At 30.9% G+C, this 27,997-nt stretch overlaps 1 protein-coding gene across 2 annotated transcripts in view; it reads right to left on the bottom strand.

Moving 5' to 3' along the window:
* Nucleotides 1-27,997, bottom strand: part of LOC129975715 (unconventional myosin-XV-like) — a 351,522-nt gene that overhangs the window by 143,476 nt on the left and 180,049 nt on the right. For both annotated transcript variants that reach the window (XM_056088888.1, XM_056088889.1), the window contains exons 19-26: nucleotides 26,419-26,536; nucleotides 23,547-23,722; nucleotides 16,805-16,889; nucleotides 14,907-15,072; nucleotides 13,388-13,623; nucleotides 11,077-11,312; nucleotides 8,920-9,089; nucleotides 4,559-4,631 (exon numbers count right to left, since the gene is read on the bottom strand). In XM_056088888.1, the coding sequence (XP_055944863.1) occupies nucleotides 4,559-4,631; nucleotides 8,920-9,089; nucleotides 11,077-11,312; nucleotides 13,388-13,623; nucleotides 14,907-15,072; nucleotides 16,805-16,889; nucleotides 23,547-23,722; nucleotides 26,419-26,536 (1,260 nt within the window). The remainder of the gene's footprint in view (nucleotides 1-4,558; nucleotides 4,632-8,919; nucleotides 9,090-11,076; nucleotides 11,313-13,387; nucleotides 13,624-14,906; nucleotides 15,073-16,804; nucleotides 16,890-23,546; nucleotides 23,723-26,418; nucleotides 26,537-27,997) is intronic.

Raw genomic sequence — 27,997 nt, 5'->3', positions numbered from 1 at the left:
AAAAAACCGCTATACGAACACTTCAGATTGTTTCAATGAATGTTTTTACAGTTGCACTTAATTTAGAACTTCGCTAATTAATGAACTGCAAAATGTTATGAGAGTAATTCAGGAGAGGGCTCGATGTGTCACTAAACCCCCATCCAGCAGGGGAAAGTAATAAAAGAAATCAAGAAATAGGCGTCAAACGAATTTAACCGATTGCGAATTTAGGTTTAAGCGTCGCTAAATGGGTAATTGTCATGGCTTACCTATAGAAATTGATGACTGTATTTTCCAAACCTATATTCACACAACACTTTTTTTTTTTTTGCTTTTTTAAAAAATTTATTAAATTGTCTTTTTAAAGATATCAATTTTAATGTTATAATTTCGATATAATTTATTTTTCTTTATTTTTAATAAATTTTAATGCAATTTAAGTAATTTAATACACAATATAATATCAGTGCTTAAATGTTATGAAATTCAAATTCACTCATCAATATCATTCGTTTAATAACGTGCTTTTGCCGATGTTAATATTAAAGAAAGAAAAAAAAAACTGCTTTCTTTGGATAATAAAACCAAAATAGGATTTTCACTTCCGTTTTTATTTCTCGGTATATACTCTTTCTAATTTATGCCCGCAGCAGATTCATTTAAATTCGTGTTTTTCGTTGTATCAAATAACAAAGTAAAATTAAAAAAAAATCTTTTCATATTAACTGCTTAACAATCTGGACGAACAAGCAGATCGTTAAGGGAGGTTAGTTAAAAGGAAATTACTTTACCATGATAGACAACGAGCAAATGGGTGCTTTTAATAGCAATTCCTAAACTTTTAGTAGTTCTGTGATTCCATGGGATTCGATTCCTTTCGGAAGATTCATACAAAACAAGTGTAAAATATTAACCCGTTAGCTGCCACGATCCCCATTTGGAGATTTTGGAATTTTACATGCACTATTTGGCGCCCAAAATAGTTTTGGCATGCTTGATAGTTTAGTTTCATTCTATATATATCAGTAAATATTGAGTGTAACAGAAAGTGTGTATTCTGTGCTTCGTTTCTTCGTAACAAGCAAACGAATTTGAAATTCGTCTGTAAGTTGAATGGAAACAGAACTGTCGTACTTGAAGCATTATATTTTTGGCTTGGATTTTTATATTATGATGAAATACCATACATAAATAAATAATTTAGAGATAACAGAAACGATCTGTTATATATTCAATCTTTTATTTCTTATTGAAATGTAATGATTCATTTTTCGTTTTCATTTATAACGATACCCTTTTTCAAGAATGTCAAGTACTTTCAAAACAAAACATTGTTTTGAATATAATTATACCGTTACATAACTTTTTGTGCATATATACATAGCTTATGTGGCAAAAAGTTTCAAACATACAGTGGATAAAAAAAGTATTGGCAATTGCTTATATTTAAACATATCACTTAACTCAGAAAATGTCTGATAATTTAAGCATAATATAATGAAGTATAAAGACAATAAAAACTCAAAATAAAATAAAACTTTCATTTTAATAAGGTTTTCAAAAATAAAATGGAGCAAAAACGACAATAAACTTGTCAAAAAAGTATTGGCAAAATGAAACAGCGAAGTGTAGATAAATACAGGTCGTATTCAATAATTTGTATGCATACCTTTCGCCTTTATGATTGCTTGTAATCTATTCTTCAATGATCTATTTTGTAATTATTTTCATGGCATCACTGTGTATATTTTGCCATTCTAGGAGGAGTATACTTTTCAAATTCTCTTTAGATGATATTTTGTGTTTCCTGAGAGCTAAATCCAATTGGTACCATAAATTTTCGATTAGGTTAAGGTCCGGAGACTGAGGTGGTGTTTTTAACTGGCGAGGTGCATTGTAGAGTTACCATTCCCGTGTTTCATACGCTGCATTCTTGGGGTCGTTGTCTTGCTGAAACACAGACGACGTTTCCAACCCAAGTTTTTGAGTACTCGCCTTTAAATTACAGCGCAATATTTCGATGTTCGTAAGTGCTGTCATTTTACCTTCAATAAAATGTAAATTACCGACTCCATTCGTTGCTATACAGCTCCACACCAAGACGCTCCCCCCTCCGTGTTTCACAGCAGCTGTTACATTTCGTGTCTCAAATTCAGAATTCGGCTTTGTCCATACATATCGTCTTCCATCACTTCCAAAAATATTGAATTTCGATTCATCCGAAAATGTGACTTTATTCCAAAATTTGTCTGGACGATCAATATTAGCTTTTGCAAAATCTAAGTTTCCTGTTTTTTTTTTGTTTTTTTTTTTTTTCTTTTCCCTTCACAAATGAAAGGCTTCTTTCTAGCTGCTCTTCCATAATAGTCACTTTCATGTAAAACATTTCAAATTACCTGGATACTAAATATTTTTTTTGCGAAGTATTTGCCACTTGTTGGGCCAACTGAGGCGCACTTATTTTTGGGTTCTTTTTTACTTCTCTGATAATATCACGCTTCTCCCTTGTGGAAAATATTCGAGGCCGCCCAGTTCTGACCTTATTCTCTGCTGATCCCGTTTCTTGAAATTTTTTGACACTTCTGACAGTTACTAAATTAATTTGCAATTGATTTCAATTTTGCGATATGTTAAGCCATCATTTCCAAGATGGATAATGTTTTTTTATACTCACATCCAACTTTTTCGATTTTGTAGATATTTTAACCAGCGTTAAATAAAACCACCCAGAAGTTCAACAGATCGTCTAATCAACAGACTAACGTGATTTCTGGAAAATATGCGTTCTTTCCTAATATCACGTGCTTTCAATATGACGATTCTTGGCACTTTTCCAAAAATTTTTAAAAATTCATTTTGCATATTTTTATTCTTACCAGGTACATTGATAGTGAAAATAAATAAATTTTAAAGTAAATCCCTAACAAAATGCCTTCTAATATTTATTTTACACTTTAATTTGCGATTAGGAATACATTGTAAATACGCCCATTAAGATGCAATTTCCAATAATTTTTTTTACCCACTGTATAAAACAGACAGTTAATAGGCTAAGTTCATTTTTCTCCTAGGGGCCCAAGGTAATAATTACAACAATGATTACATTTTGCTATATATTTATAACATTGGAAATTTAAATTTAGTATTGTTAAACAGTTACATATTTTTATTATAATTTTCTATTCTGGTATTTTATAAGCATATTATCGAATATAACCCCCTTCTTCTCGACAAATCATTGAAAAAGAACAATATTCTGAAAAGAAAATCATCTGCTCGATTGTGTGGAACAGAATTGTCATATTTGAAGCATTATATTTTTAGTTTGGTTTTTACATTATTATGAAATACCGTACATAAATATGTAATTTAGAAATGATAGCAACAATCTTTTTTTTTTATTGGAATCATTTTATACCGATACACTTTTACAAAAATATCAAATATTTTCAAAATATAATTTAAATATAATTGTACTGTTACACAACTTTTTGGGCATATATAATTTATCCGGCCAAAAAACTTTTAAAAATAGCATTTAATAAGTTAAAATAACACTTATTTTAATGTCTATCACAATTTAAATTTTAAAAATACTTTTTAGAGAGAATCTTGATGCACAAAAGATTTAACTGAAACTAGACACAATCAACATTCCCACCAGGTGGTTACCAAAGATGGCTGGTAAAAAAAAAAAAAATAAAAAAAATCTTTATATTCTTTTTGACAATCATCTTTCTTATTTTAAGAATTTTCTAACATAGAATCTGAATTTTTCGACACTTTTGCTCTTTGATGCATTTATGCTCTTTGCCGAGTTATTTCATGTTTTTTATGTTGTATTTCATGCTCTTTGCTGCGTTATTTGATGTTTTTTATGCTTTATTTGATGCTCTTCGCTACATTATTTGATGTTTTTCATGCTTTATTTGATGCTCTTTGCTGCATTATTTGATGTTTTTCATGCTTTATTTGATGCTCTTTACTGCTTTATTTGATATTTTTTGCTTTATTTGACGCTTTTTGCTGCGTTATTTGATGTTTTCTATGCTTTATTTGACGCTTTTTGCTGCATTATTTGATGTTTTCTATGCTTTATTTAATGCTTTTCGCTGCGTTATTTGATGCTAGTAATGCTTTATTTGATGCTCTTCGCTGCGTTATTTGATGCTTTTATGCTTTATTTGATACTGTATTTGATGCTCTTTGCTGCATTATTTTAGGTTTTTTATGCTGTATTTGATGCTCTTTGCTGCGTTATTTGATGTTTTTTATGCTTTATTTGACGCTTTTTGCTGCGTTATTTGATGTTTTTTATGCTTTATTTGATGCTCTTCGCTACATTATTTGATGTTTTTTATGCTTTATTTGATGCTCTTCGCTACATTATTTGATGTTTTTTATGCTTTATTTGATGCTCTTCGCTGCGTTATTTGCTGCTCTTTGCTGCGTTATTTGATATTTTTTGATACTGTATTTGATGCTCTTTGATGCAGCGTTTTAATTAAAAAAACTTGCCTGGAAGTAAGTTCAGTTCCTGGAATGAGTGTGAAGGATAAAAACAGATCAGACTCACCTGGCTTTGAGCAAAGAGGCAGCGAATTCCTCCCCTGTCGTGAGCGACTCCACGGGACCGTACATGCTGCCACCTGCAACAGAGAATCATCAAGTTTATTCATCCGAGTCGTGATTCATACGTTTACTCCACTTGCCTTTCTCAGGGTTGCGGAAGGAATACGTTTGGAAATGCATTTCTGGTTGTATTTTACTTTTCTAAATAGATGAAACTACAACAATATTTCAGCAATCCGGCAGACATCAGATGACTACCGGATTATTACTAGGAGGTTGATTTAAAATAATGCATTTTGATAGTAAAACACGTTTATTGCATAAAATATAAAACTTATGCAGAGTATTTCCTAAACATTACAAAATCTGAGTAACAACTTTATGGCTTAGATCACTGATATTGACATGTAGAGACTTTTTTTCGGTTTCATGCTGCCCAGTCACCCTTCAGAAAGTGTCGGGCCTTTACAGAGGAGTCACCGATTTGACCCTCATTCGTCTTTTTCAAAGTGCCAGATTAGCCTTATGGATCCTTTAGTAATTCGGGTTTTCTGAAGGGTATATAGAGGGCATGAAACATATGACGTTATTAAATTTTGATACCTTAGTGCAATTCAAACATACTGCTGCTTAAATTTTGCAATATTTATTATAAATAGTAAAATTTTCTGTATAGTTTTGTCATATTTGTTGCATTGTTTTGTAATATTTGCTGCCTTTATCAAAACGCGTTTTTTGAATGAAGGATTGTATATTTAGCTGTTTTGACGATGGGTTTGATAACTGCAAGTATGTCTGATGTACTTGTTCATAGAGAATGCCTATTGTGAAAGATACTGCTTCGATACACGTAGTGCAAACATTTAGGCAGATCAAAATGTAGTACGAATTCGTATGAAAACGCTTCTAAATGATCATAAATTTTCATTAAAAATACTAAATGAATGTCTATTATCTCAGCCTTGCTGTACAGTTCCACTCTCCTTTTGTCATGTCTTAAGGATGTTTTTCCATGTTTGGACTATCTGAAATTTGCTATATCTCGCATAATGGGAACATAAACATTCGTTAATGCTCGAGACAGTTCGGCCTTTCTCGTGAAATTTCGGGATCAATGGATAACACGCCTTCATAGATGTACCCGTTTTTATAGTCTGCTATAAACTGTGCTACAAGCTTGCGCAACAATAATATTGCGAAGTGCAATTGTCGAATATTGAGAACTGTATTGTAAGCATAGTTTTTAAGTACTTTATAATGGAATGAAGTAATGGAGATTTTGGATATGAACAAGGGGAAAACATGCTGTACGGAAAGCACAGAATTCTCGGCGCTGCATGATTCAGGCATTTTGCTCGTTTTTAGTGGAGGTTATCTCCAGTAAAATTAAATATTGACAAGCAACTCTAAAAATAAAACTGCAGGACATTTGGTGGTTGTATATTGGCAAGAAGTGAGAGATTTGCCGAGCCATGTGCCGTGATAACGGAATATGGTTTGACATTATGTATGTCGTTTTGGCATGTTATGTATAGTAATAGCATGTATGTATAGTATTTGTTATGGCAGAGCTACCACAAATCGCCAACAAATCTCGAACAATTCGGCATTTGCCAAGACACTCACCATCACAATAAAGTTTTAGATGTTAGGATCACGTTGTTCATTTCATTCTTTGTAAGACACGTGCACGCATACTCTTATGCAAAATTGATTTGTTCTTACAAGCCTGGCTTATATTTAAGTTTGTCGAATCCTTTCGAATCCTTCTGAGGTTTTGTTTACAATAGCTTTGAAAGCCAACTTAGACTTGGGAAGTATTTGTGAAAGTGTTTCGTCAAAGCTTTGAACAAGGTCGAGTCGAAAGGTGTTGAATTAATCCATTTGTTTTATGGTTTAGCAGGCGTTCCTGCATCAAACATTCTAGACGGCTCATATCATGCGTTAAGTATTAAATAACATGTAACGAGAATTCACGTGTAAGTTACTATAAGAAATGACAAAAAGTGGTAAGTAACAAGGTAGAAATATTATTTGATATTTAATAATTATACTGCAAGGTGAATTGTATTTAATTAACGTTAACACTTCTAAACTATTCATTTTAAAACAACACTCTAGTGTTAAGAATGGAAAAAGTTTTTATTTCCAAATTTAATAAGCATATTTATATGAAGTTAAAAAAAAGACCATGATATGTTTCTATATGTAAATCACATAATAAAACTACTAAAGTAAAAACATTAAAACTAAATTTTCTATATAACTTTTTTTTAAAAAAGTGTTTATTTCTTATATAATATTTATTTAATGAATATTTTTCGTTAATTTTATTATTTTAGTGCCAAGATCAGATATTTTTTATTCATAAAGAATGAAATCCGAAAATTAAGAGAAAAAAATGTTTTTGAATGAAACGCATCATTTAAAACTTGCTATGCCTAAATTACTTCCCAAAACAATATCAAATATATCTTCCCAAATATATCAAAATATCATACGTAACAAAATAATCTATTATAATATAATGTGAAGGATTTAAATAATCAAACAAATTTTAGAGGTAAAGATTTAATTATAACAACAGCAATACATTTTTTGATAAGATATTTTTAAAAATCAATCTGAACTTTTCCTAAAAGTTTTACATATTTGCAAAAATTCCCTGAATTGTAATTTATGTTTTTTACTTTAATAACTTTATTTCTAAACATTTTAAAACACTAAAATTATCATTTCAATATATCTTTACATGACTTAGAATAAAGCAAAACATTATTTTTTAAATCTATATTAAATTTAAAAAAAATCATTCTATAGAAAATAGTTAAAAAAAGACTATAAATGAGAATAACAATAACAACAAAAGTTACTACATGACATTATGCAAGAGGAAAATAAATAAATAAAAAGAAATATTTAGAATGAAAGCAAACAAAAAAAATCGTTTGCTGCATTATTTGTCAGGGAAATATTATTTATATTATTTTCACACAAAATTTGAGTAGACAATAAAAAATAAAGCACATGAAAAGTGCATAAGAATTTCATTTACTGAGTAGTACTTATTAATAAAAGGCATTTTTTTTTCAGAAACAGTTTTAATTTAATTTTTTAAAAATAATGAAAATAATTCGTATAATTCTTTTCTATAAGTTTAATCTTTGAATTATGTGATTCATTCAATAATTCCTCATTTAAATACTTGTATCTATAATATGAATATATTTTTCAATTCACTTCCTAAGACCGGTGTCCCAGTATCTGTACCTTCTTGTTTTATCTCCCTTTTCCCAAAATCATCAAAAGAATTGTAATCCTATGCATAAAAAATACACATCTTATCTAAATTAGATGAAATAACTAACGTTGCTCAGACTTAAAATACTTTTATGTCAAATATTTTTAATGTTAAAATTATTTTCTTATAAAATATTATAATACGAAAATTCCTCTTATAGCCTGAAATATTTTTAAATTAAAATAAGAATATAAACTGAGCCAGACGATATTTAAAAATAATTTTTTTCAAATATGATATATGTAAAAATAAATCTTAACAAATATGATAATTAAATATATGATAGACAATTCTTTCAAAAAGTTAATCATATTTATTATATAAGTACTTAAAATTTTTCACAATTACTGAATCGTAAGAAAGGTCTTAATGAATGTTTAAAAATTAATTAAATAGCCAATTCTTCATCCATAAAAATAAATTAAATCAACAGTTATTCTTTATGTAAATTAATCGTTTGTTTTGAAACTTTCTCCCAGAATTCTTTTAATGTGTTTTGGCAGCAGTTTATATGTAATTTTTAATTTATTGAGCATTTCATTAACTTTTGAGCTTTGAAAAGCTGACAATACTCTTTCTCTTGCATAAAATTTTTCTGAAATCGTCACCGTTCTTAAGGTGGAAATGAGGCACATATACAATGAATTTTTATTTGTATTTAAATAATTTTCTCATTTACATCTGCTCTAAAAATTTACGACGGAGAAAAAAACCTCGACATTTTCTAATTTAGTAGCTTAATCTTTCAGCTGCGTTCTGTTATTTCTATAGATTAATGTGTTTACTTTTTACTAATATAACACCAAATTAGATTTCACTATTATCACGTTGTGGAGAGATAACTTTCTTTTTCAAAAAGATTTTGATCTGTTTGAAATATCACATCTAAACAGCGATTTTAAAAACCATAGTTGGAGAATTCAGCCGAAAGTTGGCATGTGAATCGACATCAACTTTTCAAAGATCATCACAAACTTTTGGGAAAGGGGAAACGAGGTCATGGGCGGTGTCGAACTTTATTATTATTATAAATTCACCAACGAACTCATTAAAGAAGAACTTACCGTCTGCAAACTTCGCTTCGAGAGCCATGTTGGTTCTCCTGGTGTTAGACTTCCATTCCAGGAGGCTAGGTGGATATGTTCTCCTACCTTCGGGATCCAACTTCTGTCCCTGAAGAAGTTTTCTTTGGCAGTGCGCCTTGTACCCGTCATAAGCGTGGTCGGAGACGTACCTGCGCACAACAAACCCGAGAGTCACTTAACACAAAATATCAATACACCCAAGACAACAAATAAACGAAACAAAAGAGGTTTTAAGGTGTACGCGCGCTTCTGCATGTGCTAAAACGGAGTGGGAAAGAAATAAATGCTGCAGAAGATTTTTCCGCCAACCACTGCTTGCTGTCAGGAGCACCTGCCGATAGGATTCGTCGGAAACTGCTGAGTACACATGTCAAAATGACGGCGGGGTTGACATTTTTTTTTTTGTTCGATTTTCGCTTTCATTCATCGCATAGCTAACATTTCATTATTATTATTTATTTTTTTTGAGAAATATTGTATTGAGTTCACTGATACCTGAGAATTCCTAATCTGAACAAGGAATCATTTAGCACGTATAGAAAATTAGAAATGATTCCGTGAAACCCGATTTTTTTTTTTTTTTTTTTTTTTCACTGTAGATGTTTTTTAGGGTTGAAAAAAATCTTCGTGATTCCATTTTCAGCGAAAATTGTCCATTCGGGAATTTGCAATTTAAGGTAAAACTTATTTTAAAAACTATTTAGAATGAAAAAATAGTTATCTTTATATAAATCCGAGATATTGAAAACTTAAAAAAATTAAAGAATTCGAAAAAAAAAAATTCCCACTTCAGGTATATGCTGTCCTATTGATTCAAAAATCTATAGAATACTTGATGTTTGAAGATTATGTCCATTCATTAAATCGAATCGCAACATCACAACCAGTTAAGTATGCTCCATGTGTATACACTTTCAATCCAAATCTCTATTTTGGTGCGGTCAATGCGTAATTCTTTATCTAATAGCTTATGATATAGCTGAAAAAGGATAGTTATCACAAGAGGAATGACCTACTACCTTAAAGTGTGAATAATTCTTATTTGAAAATACCTTATATCTGAAAGAATCTCTAGAAAAATTTGATTGTGAAAATATCATTGGTGTTTAGAAATGGGGTTTACTATCTCTAACATACAGAAAACAAAATTTTATTTTCTCTAAGCAAAATTATATTTATCGGTTTAATCAGTTAAATAAGTTCGATGTGTATACATGTCAATCCAATTTTTTAATTGGCGAGGTCGATGTGTAGTTTTTTTTATATAACAAAAATGAAACCTTTCTAGCTTTATCATAATTTGTTGCAAAATTTACTAAGCAACTACCTGTATTGCGTTTGACATGTGTATGGGTCATCGTTTGACTTTAAAAAATAAATTCCACAGTTAACTGGTCAAGATGATTTAATTTTAACTTAAAAGTTTCCCAAACGATATTGAATATGACGCATGGGCACGACTGTTAAGGAGTTAAAGCTTCGAATATTTTGGATTCATCTATGAATACGCAGAATAATAAATCCTTGTTGATAACTTCATTTAAATAAATTATTATATATTAAATCAACTTACACCAATAATTTGATACTAAAGTAAAATTGAATTCATGTATTGAAATAAATAAGAAATGATCTGGCGATAAAATTAAATAAAATTAATTTGCAATCTCTCAAAAAAGAAAACGAATGCTTCTTTACGAGAAAGCAATTTCTTCTTTTAAATTTTGAAATTTACAGATTTACATTAATTATTAAGACAGTCTTAACCAGATAGTCTTATAAAAATATGCTGATATGATTGTGATTAAGATAGTGTGATTAAGAGTGGTGATTAAGATAGGCTTACAAAGTGGTTATACGATAGGCTTACAAAGTGGTTATACGATAGGCTTACAAAGTGGTTATAAGATAGGCTTACAAAGTGGTTATACGATAGGCTTACAAAGTGGTTATAAGATAGGCTTACAAAGTGGTTATACGATAGGCTTACAAAGTGGTTATAAGATAGGCTTACAAAGTGGTTATAAGATAGGATTAGTGGTGATTAAGATAGGCTTACAAAAATGTTGCTTTTAAGAAAGTGGGACTTGAATTCAGCCTTAAATCACACCAGAAGACTTCAGAGAAAGGACTTACTTGAGCAAGTATTTGTAGAGATGCCTGGAAGGGGCGAAGCAGCTGAGGCAGTTGGCCATGAGGATCCAGGCCCGCTCGTTATTGGCTTCGTTGTCGTTCTTCCAGGTCTGGTTGCACAGTTGACAGAGGATCTCGTCTCTCATCGCTTCGTTCAGCAGGCCCTTCTGGACGATGTAATCGCCCAGGATGCGCTCTTTTTTACCGTTCAGGTTGTTGTCGTTCATGAAGCGGAGAATCTGGGGACAAGAAAGATAATTTTGTGAGCGTCAAAGGGATGTTAGAAATCGGCTGAACGAAAGAAATTTAAAAACTGCAAGTGAAAGGTTAGTTTAAAAACTGACAGCAAAAAAAGATGTTTAGTTATATTGTCTAGAAAGCTGTATAGCTATATCCAGGTTCCGTTTTAAAGTAATAATATAATTATATTAAGACCAATTTGTTATTTAAAATTGTGGTCACATGACAAGCACGATACGCAAGCCGGGTACCCTTTAGTCACCCTTCACATTCTACAGCAAACCACCAGAAGCAGGATGCAATCTTGACGTCTTATTTGGCTTTATCAGATCCACTTACAAATTAGATCTTGGGTGAAATTGGGTTTCGAACATGGAACGCAACTGTTCCAATACCTGATAGTCTCAATTCTTCTATCAAGATATCTATTACGAAAAATTATAAGGAATCACTTCATCTAAGTTCAATTATCGTTGTCAGATCTTACTAGAAAAAGGCTATTGAATTTTGGAGACTGAGGACCATTAAGTCAGTGCACTCCTTTCAACTATCCATGACTGGTGAAGCCAAGGAATTACTACTAAACAATCTTAAATGTTAAAAAGAAAAGAATTATCAAGGTTTCGTCAATTTCCTACCGAAATGTTCTTTTTTTTTTAGTTTTAACGGACTGATCTCTGAATTTCATGATCTCATATTTTGAAGAAATTTTTTTAATGGCTCAATCATCCTAAATTTGGAAAATTCAAATAAAATAAAGTAATAAAAAATGAAATTCTATTAATTATTTTGTTGTTTACAAATGCAATGTTAGGTAGTACCACTAGGTAAACGATACAAGAGTGAAGAAATCGAATGGAGAAAGAATCGTTTTTTAAGTTTCTTATGGTAAATTCAACACTTCAGTTCTCAAGATAAGTTCATATTGTTTCAACACGGCAATGTGAACTATGTACAGATAGTATCGGTTTTTAGATAGCGCCGTCTCCTTTCATACATTTTCGAACAGGGTTGCATTCCATTGTTAAAAAATTTAATTTGAATTTTGGAAATGATATCGTTGACATTTAATATCTAATGAATGTTATTTATTTATGTTTAAGAGTTTTATTTTAGAGTTTAAATTTATTAAGAGTTTTTTTTTCTTTTGTAACTCATTCGCTGTCAAAACTGTTATAAATTTCAGCAGTTCTTTATTTTACGGCATCAGCGATAAAACCTCCAAAATTGCAAACCGTGGGCAGCAATTTTGGTATTTTATGTGCAATGGGGTCTGCCAATCTAGGCGCAATTTGAAAATAATCAAGTGAACCCATGAATATAGCCGTCTTCATCTTATGTATAATGGAGTACAGCAATCTAGGCGCAATTTGAAAATAATCAAGTGAACCCATGAATATAACCATCTTCATCTTATGTATAATGGAGTATAGCAATCTAGGCGCAATTTGAAAATAATCAAGTGAACCCATGAATATAACCGTCTTCATCTTATGTATAATGGAGTACAGCAATCTAGGCGCAATTTGAAAATAATCAAGTGAACCCATGAATATAACCATCTTCATCTTATGTATAATGGAGTATAGCAACCATGGCGTGATCTGAAAATCGCCAAGCAAATCCGGGAATGCAACCATCTGGACGAAATATTAGCACCTTAAGTATAACGGAGTTTGGTGTAATTTAAAAATCGCAAGTAAACCCGGAGGCCGCAAAAATGAACAAGTACTATAATTTCATTTTAGTCCCAAAATCTTTAGGAACTAAATAATCCGTCCGAATGAAAAGATATTTCAAAACATTAATTTCAGTTTAGAAGGCAAAGTATCAAGCGAAATCAATGGGAAAATTAGTCAGACAAATCAAACTAGGAGAAATTGCACTGAACTATCTATCGATTGCAACTATCAGAGAAAGTGCACTGAATACAAAACAGTGCTCGTTCCATATTTTCCAAAATATTGATAACCTTTATTCTAAATTTGTAATTATATAAATGCTGTCATGCATGTAATGAAACAGAATATCTTGAATAAGTGTTAAACTGAAAACTGTTGCAAAAGGCACTTACCAGTTTGAATAGAGCTAGCGAACACTGATAGTCTGATTCATTGGTCTTGGCGAGGAATGGCGTCTTGATTGGCTCTCTTTTCATCCCCCAAATGTGTGCCTTAAAGTAGACATTAGTGAATTTGGTGAAGGCATGCTGGTCTATATCAGAAGGCAACCGATACTCGGGACTGACAGGTTTAGCGACTTCCCCAACAACTTTGGTGACATTCCTCTCGTTGTGAATACATTGCCATTCTGTGGATAGAAATCAATCTGTTACTAATTTATATTTCGGTATCTTTTTAAAATGATATTTTGACCTGCCATTATGGACATAAAAATATCAAAGTTTAGGACATAAAACGATATGTTTAAATTTTGGTAGAAAAATGAATAAAAGCAAAATAATGGGAAGAATAAAATAAAATGATGGCAAGAATAGAGAGAGTATAGAAGTTGATCCATTTTTCAGTTACATGACTATAAGTTTGGCTGAAGGGAAAAAAGGTATAGAAAAATTGTATAATTATTAGGCATATAAAATTTTGAAGCTAAGTTGCAGTAGAATATCATGGCAGGGTGATCGTTACAGATCAAATTAAAAATCTTCTAAAAGTACAAACACGTTTCATTTCACATTTAGAATAAAGTTACAGAAACGGCTGCAGCAGAGTGCGGCTCAAGCCAATAAATAACCACATAACAGCCGTTGCCAAGTAAATAATACAAATTGAACATTAAATTGGTTGCCCGATACAATGTCATACATTTAACTGATAATAACAAAAAGACAGAGAAGAAAAACATACGAGAAAAGAACTAATAAAATAAATACAATTATAATTAAAATTATAAATACATCCAACACAGGGAGTTTGTGAAAAAACTGTCATCAATATTTGCCAATTTTTTTCCTTTTTCAGCTCCTTTTTGAATTCCATCAAAACTCTACTTGCGACAAAATATCTTTCTCAACCATGATTTTAAATGTTTCCTTTAATATTTAAAATTACAAATCAAATTTAAATTAATTGTAATTACGATAAAATGGTGCAAGATTCCCAGAATCAAACGAAAACTCTCCTATTGTTACACAAAGTAATGTACTCACTCCAAATTCAGACACAACTTTTGCAATTTTTCGAGTTTTTCTTTTTTGTTTATTTAGAGAGATAACTTTGTATCTATTATAAAAGTTATTCGAATATTTTATTTAGTTAAATTCATTCAATTTTAGAGTATTTATTACTTTTTTAGAATTTCCGAAAGAATTATTTATTCAATGCTATTGTTACAGTTAAAATTTACGATGTTCTAAAAAAACTTTATATGCTAGAACTTAGCTTTTTTGTTTATATGATTAATATTGTTGTATTTAATTTTCACCCAACAAAAAGGGAATGGCTTTGTATTGACTCCTCCATTAAAATATATTTTTACATTCATTCTTTCTATTTGAAATCGATTTAAATAGACATGAAAATTCTTTGGAGCAGAATTCAAGCAATTTGATTGCATTAAAAAGAAACACAACTGACCATCCAACTTGCTGAATATGAAGGCCAGCTCGGCAGGAATTTCGAGATGGTTGACTCCAGCCACAGCCCTCGAGGCCCGTTCCTGCTCTTCTTTGTTCGCGCGTTCTTTGCTCCTTTCCAGGGCAAGTCGATCTGCCTCCCGCTTCCTCGCCAAAATAGCTTTGATCTGGAAGATAAAAAATTAAAGATGTTACTTTAAAAAAATCATGAATATGATAATTATCAAAATTGCTTTTCTTTTGTTAGAAAATATAAGATTACAATAGTTTATAAGCTAATTATATAATAATGAATAAATGGAAACGGAAAGGCTTAAAAATAATTTTGATTTCTTGCAACGATCCTACAATAGAAACGCGATACGAAATAATTGAATAAAATATAAATTCTCAGTAGCATTTAGATTTATTAACACAGAAAATCGGCAAGTAAAACATTTTTTTCTCATGTTCCCTCTAAAAAAAAAAAAAAAAAAAAAAAAAACACACGATTGAATAAATTGAAATCTTTCTCATTTAAAAAAGAAGCTATATTAGTTTAGTTTTTATTGAAAAATACTGAACCTGTTGAAAAATTAAATGTGTAATCAAAGGGAAATCTTATTCAAATATATATTGAAAAACAAAAACAGCAGAACTTATATACAGCTGATCTGACAATTCTTGGAAAAAATTCGATATATAGAGATTTTAATTTACAGAAAAAAAAATACTGCAAAGTTTTATCCTTTCCTTACGAAAACAATTGAGTAATTTATCTAGAGATAAGATTTATTTAATATAATTAACCTATAATCTATCAATAACCTATAATAATTAATAATCTATTAAGCCATCAAATAAATTTATTTTAAAAACATATAAACACAATTTTTTTATACCAAACTTTTATTCTGTACTTTATTTATGCAACGTATTTATTTTTATTCTAAATTTCTGTGTTTTATATAAAGCAGAAATGCACCATTCTCTTTCATACTTAAAAATTTCTGTTTAGAGGTCAAACTCAGCATTTAAAAAAAAAAAGAAATTTTAATTTAAAAAAAAGCAGCATTTTAAAAAAAAAAATCAGAAAATTTCTATCTGAAATCAAAGTAAAAATCTCTTCCAAAATTAGTTAGGAGATTCGTTGATCAGAAGCAAACGATAACGTATGATTCATTGACAAATTTTAATTTCTTTTTGCCAAACGAATTTTGGCTTTCCGGTAGTTTCTATACAAGTATTCCATATTTTTATGGAATTAATTTCCTTTTTTAGATCTAAATCAATGGTAATTTTAAGAAATCAACATGTATTAATAATTTTTTATCCGAATGTTTTTGTTCGATATATAGAGATTTTATTCGATGTACAGAAACTATTCATCTATTGAAAATCCAAATTTCAGGAGAAAACTTCGGTATAAAAAATTTCTAAATATATAGACGCTTCATTATATTTATAAACCATAGCAAAAATAAACTTTTATAAAAAACAATCTAAAAGGAACAAAAGAACTAAATTTTAAAAAAAATTGTAAATAGTTCATTCTGAATTATAAAAAATATATTTTTTATGAATTTCTATTCTTAAAGAATAAAATTCAAAACAAACCAGCAAATAAATATAAATAAAATTGAAATCTCTTTTAATTCTTTGAGAACTACGATTGAAATATTTTTTTCAAAGCTAATGCAGCAATAAAAATAATTTCAAACAGAACAAATTCAAAGAAAAAATATTTCGAATGGAGCATAATATTTCCGTAATCGAAAATTGAAAATTCATTAAAAATGTACAGATTTTTCAGTGATTGCGAAATTCTGAAAAGCATAGCGAAGTTCCGAATCAAAATGAGTACAACAGGAATATTTCGTTTTAATCCGAATAGGAATTCCAAGAATCATGTGTGCTTACTTTGTCGTATTCCCTTTTCTGGCGTAACATCCGATAGTTGGCCTGCGTCCTGATGATTCCTTTTCGAATGATTCGATAGCGGCGTCTGAAACATGAAAAACACGTTATTAGGAATAGTTATTAACCCAATCTCTCGCTTGATTAGATTTAATTGCAGTTACCATAGCAACACAAAAAGATGCAAATGCGGAGAGAAAAACTGAAGAAAATGGCGATTCGGAAATAGTCACAATTTTTTGCCGTATGAATGAACTTGAAACAAATATAAAATACGAGTATTCAGTTTTTGGTTCAAGTTGGTTTATTTCATAATTTTTCACTCTTATTTAGACATTATTTTCTCAAAACAGTAATCCATAAAATGGCAAATTTATAATTTTTTTTTCTAATTAACAATTTTTAAACGTTTATATAAAATTAAAAATTTTAAAAACCAAGTAAAATTCTGCTCCATAAAATTTTTTTTTATGGAATATTCAAAAATTATGAACGTATTTATCTTCTAGTACTTATTGAATTAAAAAAAAATACTATTTTGAATATAAAAATTGAAACTGGATTAAATCAAACGTACTAGTTAACTAGATGCTTTTGATAATCTATTAATACAGAATGTATCGACTTGAAACTTCATCCAGTATTTAAAGATATTGAAAAATATGAATATAATTGAATTGTATATCTACTACAAATTTTTGGATGTGCAAGCTTCAGCCTATATACTTTGAAATAAAGTAAAAATAAACATCCTGCTTCAGAGTCAATTAAAAAAACAGAGAAAAAGTAATGCTACTGTCAAAGAATTCGACCTCGAAATTTTGAATTCAGTGAACAAAAAATGAAGAAACAATATGGGTCTATTTCAAACTATAGACTTCTATCAATAAACCGAAATTCATGAGAGGAAAGTTTGTCTTTCCGTCTGCTTGTACGTGAACATGATAATCAAGAGACAGATTTTCGATTAGGCAGAGCATGCAGTGACCTAGGCCCACTAGGCTGAGAAGGTATCATAAACAACTAATTGAAAACTTTTTTCCTAGTTATTAAATTTATAAATCTGTAAAAAAAAAAAAAAAACTTTCTGAACGACAAAATATTAGGTCTCTATATACTTTTCAAGTTTCTATATACTTCATTGCGTTAATTAATAGAGTATTAATAAGTACCAATTCTCTGCTTCAATAATAATTCATACAAATATAGACGCTAGGCAATTTGGATGATAACCGATAAAGAGCAAATATATATTCACAAACATAATAAAAAAATATATTAAAAATGTGCTGAAATGCGGAAATAAATTGATCAATTTATTAATGAGGGCACTCACAATGTGTATATTGCGTAGGGCCGAAAATACCTAAATCCACTACAAATTATAATAAAAAAAACCCCCACAAATCTAGATAAATGAAATTTGTCATATGGCTTTATTACTACAATTGTAAATATGTCAAGAAATTTTGGGCTAAATCTTTAAAAAGGTAGAATGCTTCCCTATCTGTCGATTCATGAATACGTCAAGAAATTACTCAGAAACGAAATAATCTAGAAAAATGAAATTTAGTACTTAAGCTTGACACCTCAAACGTTGATCTAGAGTTAATTTTGGATCAACTACACAAACTGAGAAGCTGTTCGTTTATGCAAAAAGATAAACCTCAATATGTGTCATGGTACCAAATGCGAACATTTGTATTAACCCTTATGTTCATTTTGTATATACCATACATACAACTTTATAAAAATATGCTACCACTATAAAATAATTTTTAACTTAGTTAAATAATTTTTATATACATTTTTTTTTTTTTTTTGCTTTTCTTCAAAAAAGCAATCTTGCCATGATAAGGGTTAAAGCTTGGACCTAATTCTTCAATGCAACTGTATGAAGAAGCTAAACAAAAAAAATGTGTAATGATATTGTAGAAGTGTGTAATAAAATAGACGAGAAAATTTCCCCAAGTTTTATTTGGTTCAGGTAAAATATATACTAAATCTTCAAAAAGATTATGCAAAAAAATAATGATATTTGTAACTAATAATGCCAAATTTAACTTTTCCACAGTAATTCTATAATTCCACAAAGAGCCCACGCAGCAGAGATATGAATAACACTTGCTCGAATTAATCACTGTGCCATCTTGGTTAACCAATCAGATTCGCACAATGTTTACTGAAAAAAATACCTATAAACTATTCTTTTACAAGACGTTTCCTTATTCTTGAAATAAGCAAAAGGGTCACGAATACTCTAAAACACACACATTTTACGATCGTGACAGATTCAGTGCTTTACGGTAGACTTCATTTTAAAAAAAGCAATAAACTTTTACGATACGATTCCGAACCATAACTCCGAAATGGTCTACTTAACCATTACAATCACCCACAAATTTCATCTGTCTTATTCTTCTATGTGGGATGATTTCTTATTTTTGCAACTCATCTTCAGAAATAAGTAATTAGCTAAGCTCAAGAAAGCTGAACGTCAAGTTAAACGGTTAAGGAACACAAACATTTCTCTCATCAGCAAATATTCCTCACTTTTATTAAGATTATTAATTTTTTTTTGTTGTGTCACTATTTAAGCCAAATTTTTGCACAGTAGCTTCTGAGGGTAAAGACCCCTGAGCACCCGAGGGCAGAAGTCCGACTTCTAGCTCAAATGAAGATAGCACACACACACTCGCTCGCACAACCCCTTTTTACAGGGGGGCCGCTCATTCACGCACCTCACAGAGAGAACACAAGGAAGAAAACAACCATGCCCGAACCGTAATTCGAACTCAGGACGCCCAGGTCACGGGGAAGACGCGCTACCGCTATGCCAAGACGCCGGCAAGATTATTAATACCATGTACTAATAAATAATGCACAGGATTTTGAAAACAATAATAAATCAGCGGGAGTGGTCCCTGAGGAACTTTCTCGCTTGCTTTCCAAAAAAAGATCTTGTCTCCCTTTCATCTGTATAAGATTGCGAACCTTGTATAACTTGCGCGGATTGGCGATCAATAGTAACAAAATGCAGATCTTTGACGTGGATTCAGCATTTTGACTGAATCTATCACTAGAATATATTTTGGGTGCCTTTATGCCGGTCGATTGACATTGAAATTTGGTACAAAATTACAGTTGCAGTCACAAAATAACATACTGGTGTTTTAAGTCATTCCGTTTATGAATTATTAATTTTATATACGTGCAGAAGTACAACTGATAGACGATCAATCGTTTGACAAATTTGGTTCAAAATTTGAGAATATCTTTTTTTTTTAGAAGTTAAACCTGTGTAGCAAATTTTATCTACATAGCTCTTTGCGTTTTGTGGTTATCGATCTCACTTGCATTCTAATAGCCAGACAGACTTTCTGTGAATGGATTTCGTCAAAAATTTCAAAAGAGATATACAAATTATTTGCAATTCCTTATACTAAATTCAACCATCTGGCTCAAAGTATTACTGAATTATTGTGTTTACAAACAGACTGACATATTACCCAAAATGAGTTCTCGAGGAGATTTGAAACGAAAGATTCGTCAAAATCCCGAATTCTAATTTTTTTTGACGATTACAATGCTTTATTTATGCTTCATATACGAGAAAATAAAAATATAATGCATGATAATATGAAATAGAAATCAGAGCATTACAAATTTATTATTTTTCAACATAACTGTCATTTATGTCAGCTGTAACATTCCCCATTTCCCAGTACTGATAAGACATTTACAGCCAGCTGTGTCATCGCTGTTACTTACTAAACTCCTCGAGATAGCCAGATGGTGGATCTTTTCACCTGGGTGGTTTCGCATCTGTTCATTGGCGACTACATTCCTCGTCCAAGATGTATTGAGAGTACCTTCAAAAAGAAAGGGATGTCCAAACATCTGGATGCTAAATGTCTCTCATTGTGAAAGGACCTTCCCACGACCCACGGGCGCTGCTGAGGGAGCATATGGCTGAATCCCGATTGACCGAAAGAGAGCTCAAATGACCAATGTAAATTAAAGGGCGGAGATTGTCGCCGAAATAAAGTATGGAGATTTTTTTTAGGGAGGGAAGAGAAGAAACGAATTGCATACGGACTGTTGGACTACGCCGTTTCAAGAAAACCTTCACTTTCGACTGTTGTATCTCTTACTTCAGGTGTAAATAGCTATTTATTTAACCAAGATTAGAACAAGTTGTTCTTTTGTATATATAGGGCTGTAAAATAAAGAATTGTCTGGAAATTCTGCTTCGTTATTTGATCAGTCTAGATCAAGACATTACACAGCGTTGGATCAATTTGAAGATTCCTTCCTTCCGTGCAAAACTGCAAGGATTCGGTTATGAAGTTATGGAGCACCCATCATATAGCGATAGCACTGGCATCTACAGATTTTTATCAATATGGGCCTAAGAAGAAGTTTCTTGGCAGTTAGAAACTTGACGTTGGCTATCACTTGAAACATGTAGACGCCGTTTTATAAGACCATAATTATCAAACTGATCAAGCGCAAGAACGAATACTCCAGCATAAATAGCAGTTCTATTGAAAGGTAATAAATTGGTAACACTTCCATTTCCGTTTCACATATTGCCATGCGTCGCATTTTTTATAATTGTTTTCAAAATTAATTTTGTCCCTTAATGATAAATCTTCATAAATTCTTCGATGCAAGTTAGTACTACATTCATTCTATTTTGTCACATGGAGCTACTCTGACGTACAAGCTAATAATCTACGGCAAGCAACAATCTAACCAGTAAACAAGTTCAAACAGAAAATGCAAATTATTCCGAATAAAATTGCACATATCACATACTGAATCATATAATGATCACATGTAACGCTATGAAAATTGATAAAATTGAAGATTACGGTCAGAAGAGTCGACCAATCCGCTAAGTAATCATCAAATGTCAAACATTCTTCGTCTGTAATGATAGAAAATAATCATATGATGATGTCGTGTCCGCATTACCAGGGAAAGGGGGTGCAGTAGCTTCTGAGGGTAAAGACCCCTGAGCACCCAAGGGCAGAAGTCTGACTTCTAGCTCATATGAAGATGAAACTCACACATTCGCTTGCACACACTTTTTTTACAGAGAAACACATTCACACATCTCACAGATAGAACACAGACGAAGAACAACCATGCCCGAACCGGGATTCGAACTCGGGACGCCCAGATCACGGGGAAGATGCACTATCCCTATGCCAGGACGCCGGCAAATAATCATATCTATACACTATTACCTAATGGTCCCTTATCTTTAAACCACTATGAGGTAATTTAAGCACAATTTTTTTATAAGTCTTTTACAGCAGCCAAAAAACATCAAACTTTTCCCAAGTCATCTCTAAACTTTACCTTAAGCAATTTTTATTTGCCGAAATTGAAATGCTGTTTAGCTTAATTCCCAAAAATTCTGCAATGTGCTTTATATACTCAGATTCATTACTATTCAAACATCTAAATAAAGTTAAGAAATAAGGTTTTATATGAAGATTGATGTTCACTGGCATTCTCTTTAATGAGACCTGATAATTTTATTAGTCTAATAAACTCTTTTTCTATCATAATCTAGTTCGAAGTAAATGTTCATACATTTCACAGGTCAATGAAAAATGTTAACTTTTTGAAATCTGTTGTCCTCTATTGTATTTATTTGATGCAATAGAGTATTTTAATACTCAAAAATAATAGATTAAACTGGCGAGTGCTTCTTCTTTAGATTTTCTAGTATATTCTCAGAACTTTATGCCTAGCTTCACTGTGTAGTGATCTCTTCTCACTTAGATGAATTCATAAAAAAATTGATACAAGTTTATAATTTCGGTATCAAGACTACAGAAAAATGATTTATATAACTTGTTGCTTTACGAAGTAATCATATACAGGTGATTATTTCGAATTAACTTATTGACAGACTTGTCGAAAAATTTCATGCAGACCTATAAATCGAGTGACAAATATCAGAGCCAAATTTAAACCACTCGTCTAAGATCGGTAGACAGACTTAATATTTTTAATGAAGTTTTTTCCGAACTGAAGAGGCTTAAAGTAGAAATTCAATAAAATTTCGTGGTCCAATCTTTTTACGATTATATGCTTTCTATACGTATATTTTGAATATAAGAAAATAAAAAATAAGATAAAAGCTTTGTGTTTTATTTTCAATACATAGCCAATTCAATTTAACATTAAACATTCTTTATAGTTATGGAGGACCCATTTAAATATTTATTACAATACCAATTATGAGAAAGAAATAATTTTTTACAAATACTTCTAAAGAGAATAAGACAATTCGTCCTAGCGACAGATGTTTTAAGAAAATGGATAAGTTTAGCAAAGTTCACCAGTCAAGTTATTCTGGACTATCATTTACGCAGATTTTCAGACTATCATCTATTATTGCATCTTTACTAAAATGTGAGTGAATTTGTTGTGGAAAACTAAATAAACTCTAATGCTGTTTTATAACAGACTGCAATAATTAACTCTTGAAAATATAAAGAATTTTTTTCCTTTTACGAAAAACTAACAAGTGTTCTAGGGCTGTTTAGCAACAACAAAAATACGTTCAGTAAAACATTTATCCGTTTTTTTTGTGTGTGTGTGTGAAATAACTTAAATTTTTAATTAAAAGTAACACATCTAAAATATTTAACATTTTTCGCTGCTCTTTTTGCTTAAGAATTAAAAAAATTACTGTATGCGAAAACAAAGAAGAGTGCCCTACCTGGCGGTCCAGGCCCTGTATGATGTCTGTATCTTGACGGCACTCTGTCGCATGAGCTTGTACTTCTTCCTCGCCTGATATCCCCGCACATATCGCTGGATGGTGACCACGGATCCACGCAGGATATTCACTCGTTCCTTCTCCAGGGCTTGCTCGAGCGATTCCCTCAAAAAGACCTAAGAACAAGACACCCCATTCATTCATCCATCATTAAATTATAATTATACAAGTCATTGATACAACGGAGAAGGAGTAAAATGATATACAGAAAAATTAGAAGGGTCTGCGTAATCCGATAAGAAAAGCAAAATTACATGACTTAGTCAAAACTTTAAAAATTCGTGAAAAATATTACTGTTTTTTGAATTGTTTTAATTCTAACATATTAATAATTTACCAATACATTTTGAAACTAATTTATCAAGCATCGTGTTAGCCATTTAAAATTAAGTATTTGTTCTTACTGCTTGCTTGTTTATGCGAGACTGGCGAATAACCAATTTTGATCAGTAATTTAACTGCCCATTATAATGGTGATTGACATCTTTATAATGGGAAAACTTTTACCGATACAAATCTGAATTAATTTACCAATTTTTATGTAATCTCGACCATACTTTTAAATTTAGAGCATAAGGAATAATCAATGTCTAATCTATGAAGTCACTGATTATCGTTCCATTCGACATATGGTATAGTTTACTTCTCTTCTTTCATTGACTAGAAACCAATCTAATCATAGATGCAAGGTGATATAACGGAAGTGGAGTAAAATGATATGCAGAAAAATTAGAGAGGTCTGCACCACACGGCAAGGGAAGCTAATTCACATAATTCAGTCAAAGTTTTAAAAATTCATCAAAAATATTATGTTTAAATTATTTTAATGCTAATATATTCTGAATTAATTTATCAGTTTAAATCATTTACCAGTACAAGCTTAAGTACTAGCATTTACCAGTACAAACTTTAGTACTAGCATTTACCAGTACAAGCTTTAGTACAATCATTTACCAGTACAAGCTTTAGTACAATCATTTACCAGTACAAGCTTTAGTACAATCATTTACCAGTACAAGCTTTAGTACAATCATTTACCAGTACAAGTTTTAGTACAATCATTTACCAGCACAAGATTTAGTACAATCATTTACCAGCACAAGATTTAGTACAATCATTTACCAGTAAGTATTCTGTACTTACTGCCTGATGTTTCTGAGAGACTGACAAATGACCTAGATCAGTTTAACTGCCCCATTATAATGGAGATTAGTATTTTTATAATGGGAAATTTTTACTAATACTTCACTGTGAATGAATTTCCCAGTTTTTATGTAATCTCTTCTATACTTTTAAAACTTGAATCACAAAGAAAATTGTTCTTCTCCCAATGTAGTCACTGATTATCGTTCCATTCGACAGCAGGTAAAGTCTACTACTCAGGTGTTATTGACTAACAACTAATATAACCATAGACACAGAAATCAGGAATGAAATATACAGGAAGAATAGAAAGAGTCTGCGTCACTAAATAAAGAAAAAGCCGAATTCTATAACTTAATCAAAAATTTAAAAATTCGTAAAAAGGTTGCAATTTATTTAAACTGCTTAATTCCTGATACATTCTGAATTAATTTACCAGCAACTTTTTTTACTGTATTTTTGCGTCATTAGATACGTTTTCAAACAGAATAACGCAGGGAAGAAGAAAATATTTTCATTAAAATAATTTAATTTAATTAATAATTAAAGAAAATCAATTTCTGCCTTCAGCTACCTGATATTGGAACTACAATCATCGTGTATTTGTGAAAATACCGTCAGGAAAAAATGATCATATTACAAAAGATGTAAGCATTGGTTTAAGGTGTATGTACACACTTGAAACGTCGAAAATCGTTCAAAATATCGAATATTTTTTTTATTTCTTAATAATGGTCTCTGATCCTTTAGCTTTCAAATGATACCAAGATGATGTCAATATTCGAAATATTTCTCGAGTTAATTATTTTTATTGAGGTGCTTTCATTAAAAACTCTGGTTACGGTGTTTTTAAAACTCATTTTAGGAAGAATGACATTTTCCCACTATGTTGCTTCATTCAAACAATCATAACTCAACAAGAAATGAACCAAATACAGTTATTTATATATCAAAATAATCTGTATGAAATAGCGGATGTTTTGTGCCTCAATTTAAGTTTTATTTATAGAAATAAATTTTTAATAGCTATTTAAAATTACAGAAAAAATCTCGCTTTTTCTATTCATCGTTGATGAAAAAATTGTTTAAAAAAACTTTATATTTTTATAACTTAATTGAGGCAGACAACATGAAGACTAATATTAGGCATCATTTCCAACTAGAATTGTGTGTCTGTACAAATTAGAATTTAAGATATCATGTTTCAAAAAAAGGCTAATTAGCTCATTAAATATTATTTAATTAATTAATAATTAGTGTAATATGGTTTTTTTTCACTGAAACGAGTTTAAACATATATTAATGACCTACTGTGAAAAAATTGGATTTTTAAAGTCAAAATTTAAAAAAAAAATCTTCACACCTTAAAAAGTATCGTCAGGATATACGTGTTGTACTAGTTTGAAAAAAAAAAACTGGTTATGAATCCCAGATATTTTTTAAAGTTATTATAAGAAACCACTTTAGCCTTTTTGTTTAAAAGAAAAATATACTGCCCCTCGCCCTCACCCGCGAACCAAGTTACAATGATGCTGCTGTAAGTATATATCAGAAACGGATGTACTTACGAAATTCTGACACTGAAGCATATTTCAAGGCGCAAAGAACCTTCACTCACACGCTTTTCAATTGCCAATAAGTTTCAGGTAAATAGACACAACAGGCTTACCTTAGAGCTCCCAAGCTGATACTGATCCTTGGAGCCGGGTATTTTATCAAGGATGACGCGGCACACATCCCTTGACGGCGAGCCACGAGGAAGTCTTCCGGGAACGATACATCGATACCTGAAAGGATAACGAGTATTGAATTATTAGCTTGCCATTTTACGGTGACAAAAATTTAGCTTGTTTCCATCTAAGTGGTCCTTTGTGAATATGAAAAGTCTATTTAAAACTAGAAGAAATGCATGCCCATCTACTAGTAGATGGCCTGTTATCTTGTTAAGAATGTCTCGGATATATATTGTTACAGATTTACAAACAAAAGTTGCAAAAGAGAATCTCAAGTAAGTTGGCAGAGAGTTTCAGAAATAAAAAAAAAAAAAAATATTTATAGCAAAGCTTATGTAAATATTTATTCCATAAAACGTTTTGTTTTCTTTTCCTTTTCAAGAACACTCAAATCAAAACCTATTTGCAAAATCGATCCAAACAAATAGTGATCTACAATTTTTCTTTGAAGCGCAAATACAATGAATTGTGACACTGAACTGCAATTTAATAACTTTCTTACTGATTGGAGATTTCATTATTTAACTTTTATCAAGTCTTTTGTAGTACTTAACAGAACTGTTATAAACATGTTTGGGTTTTGTTCGGGATAAAATTCAAACATACATAATAAAAATTGAAGACCTTAGATCATTAATCTTTGCTAAAATCTAGCAAAAAAATGTAAATAAAACTTGCAGTTTACAATCTCATTACTAATTATTATTTATTCTTGCACAAAATCTGAGGGGTCAAAGTAACATTACAGAATTCGCTGGAAAATTACACATACTGATAATAATTAGGAAAACCATATCATCACCCTAGTTATAACAACATATCCGATTTCTTCAATTCTCAATTCATATGAAAATTCACAACTTTTAGATACATGAAAAATAATAGCATGTCCCATATGGCTGCAATTTCGGGAGAAGTTTCAAAAATACAACTTCACTATACATTCTTTATGGCGGAGGCAGCCCTGTCAGTGTTCTCCAGCCCAATCAATGTACCTATATCCCGTATTTTTATTTCGTAAGTAAGTTCAGGATTTCTACATCAAACAACGGTCGTCTGTCATCCCTCCGTCATCGTCCTTCAATTCAAAGGCTATTGCAAAATAAAACCTTGACAAGGCTTCCAGTCTCAATATTTGGAGTTGTTGCACCAATTAATTTCTGCAATTTGTGCGCATAGTTAATCAAATAGAATGCTCTATATTTAATAGGTATAATTAATCAATATATCTTTATCTAATCTATCAAAATAGACATTTAAAATAATGTTTTCATCTTATATGATAAGGTATAGTTTTTAAAGTTGGTTGACATTATTAAATTATGGTTATAACAACGTCAGCGATAACCTAGTCGCTGAAGAAGGGTTAGTTAAAAATATATATTTAAGTATGATTTAAATATTTTATATGTACGGGTGTAGAAACAGGACATGCAATGGTTGTATAGATACATACCTTCAGTGTCAAATTTAATGACTGCAAAGGTGTTAGCGCTCTTATTCTATTTTTACTTT

This window comes from Argiope bruennichi, chromosome 7, assembly GCF_947563725.1.
Source record: "Argiope bruennichi chromosome 7, qqArgBrue1.1, whole genome shotgun sequence".
Taxonomy (NCBI): domain Eukaryota; kingdom Metazoa; phylum Arthropoda; class Arachnida; order Araneae; family Araneidae; genus Argiope; species Argiope bruennichi.
This window is presented reverse-complemented; position numbering and strand designations above follow the sequence as displayed.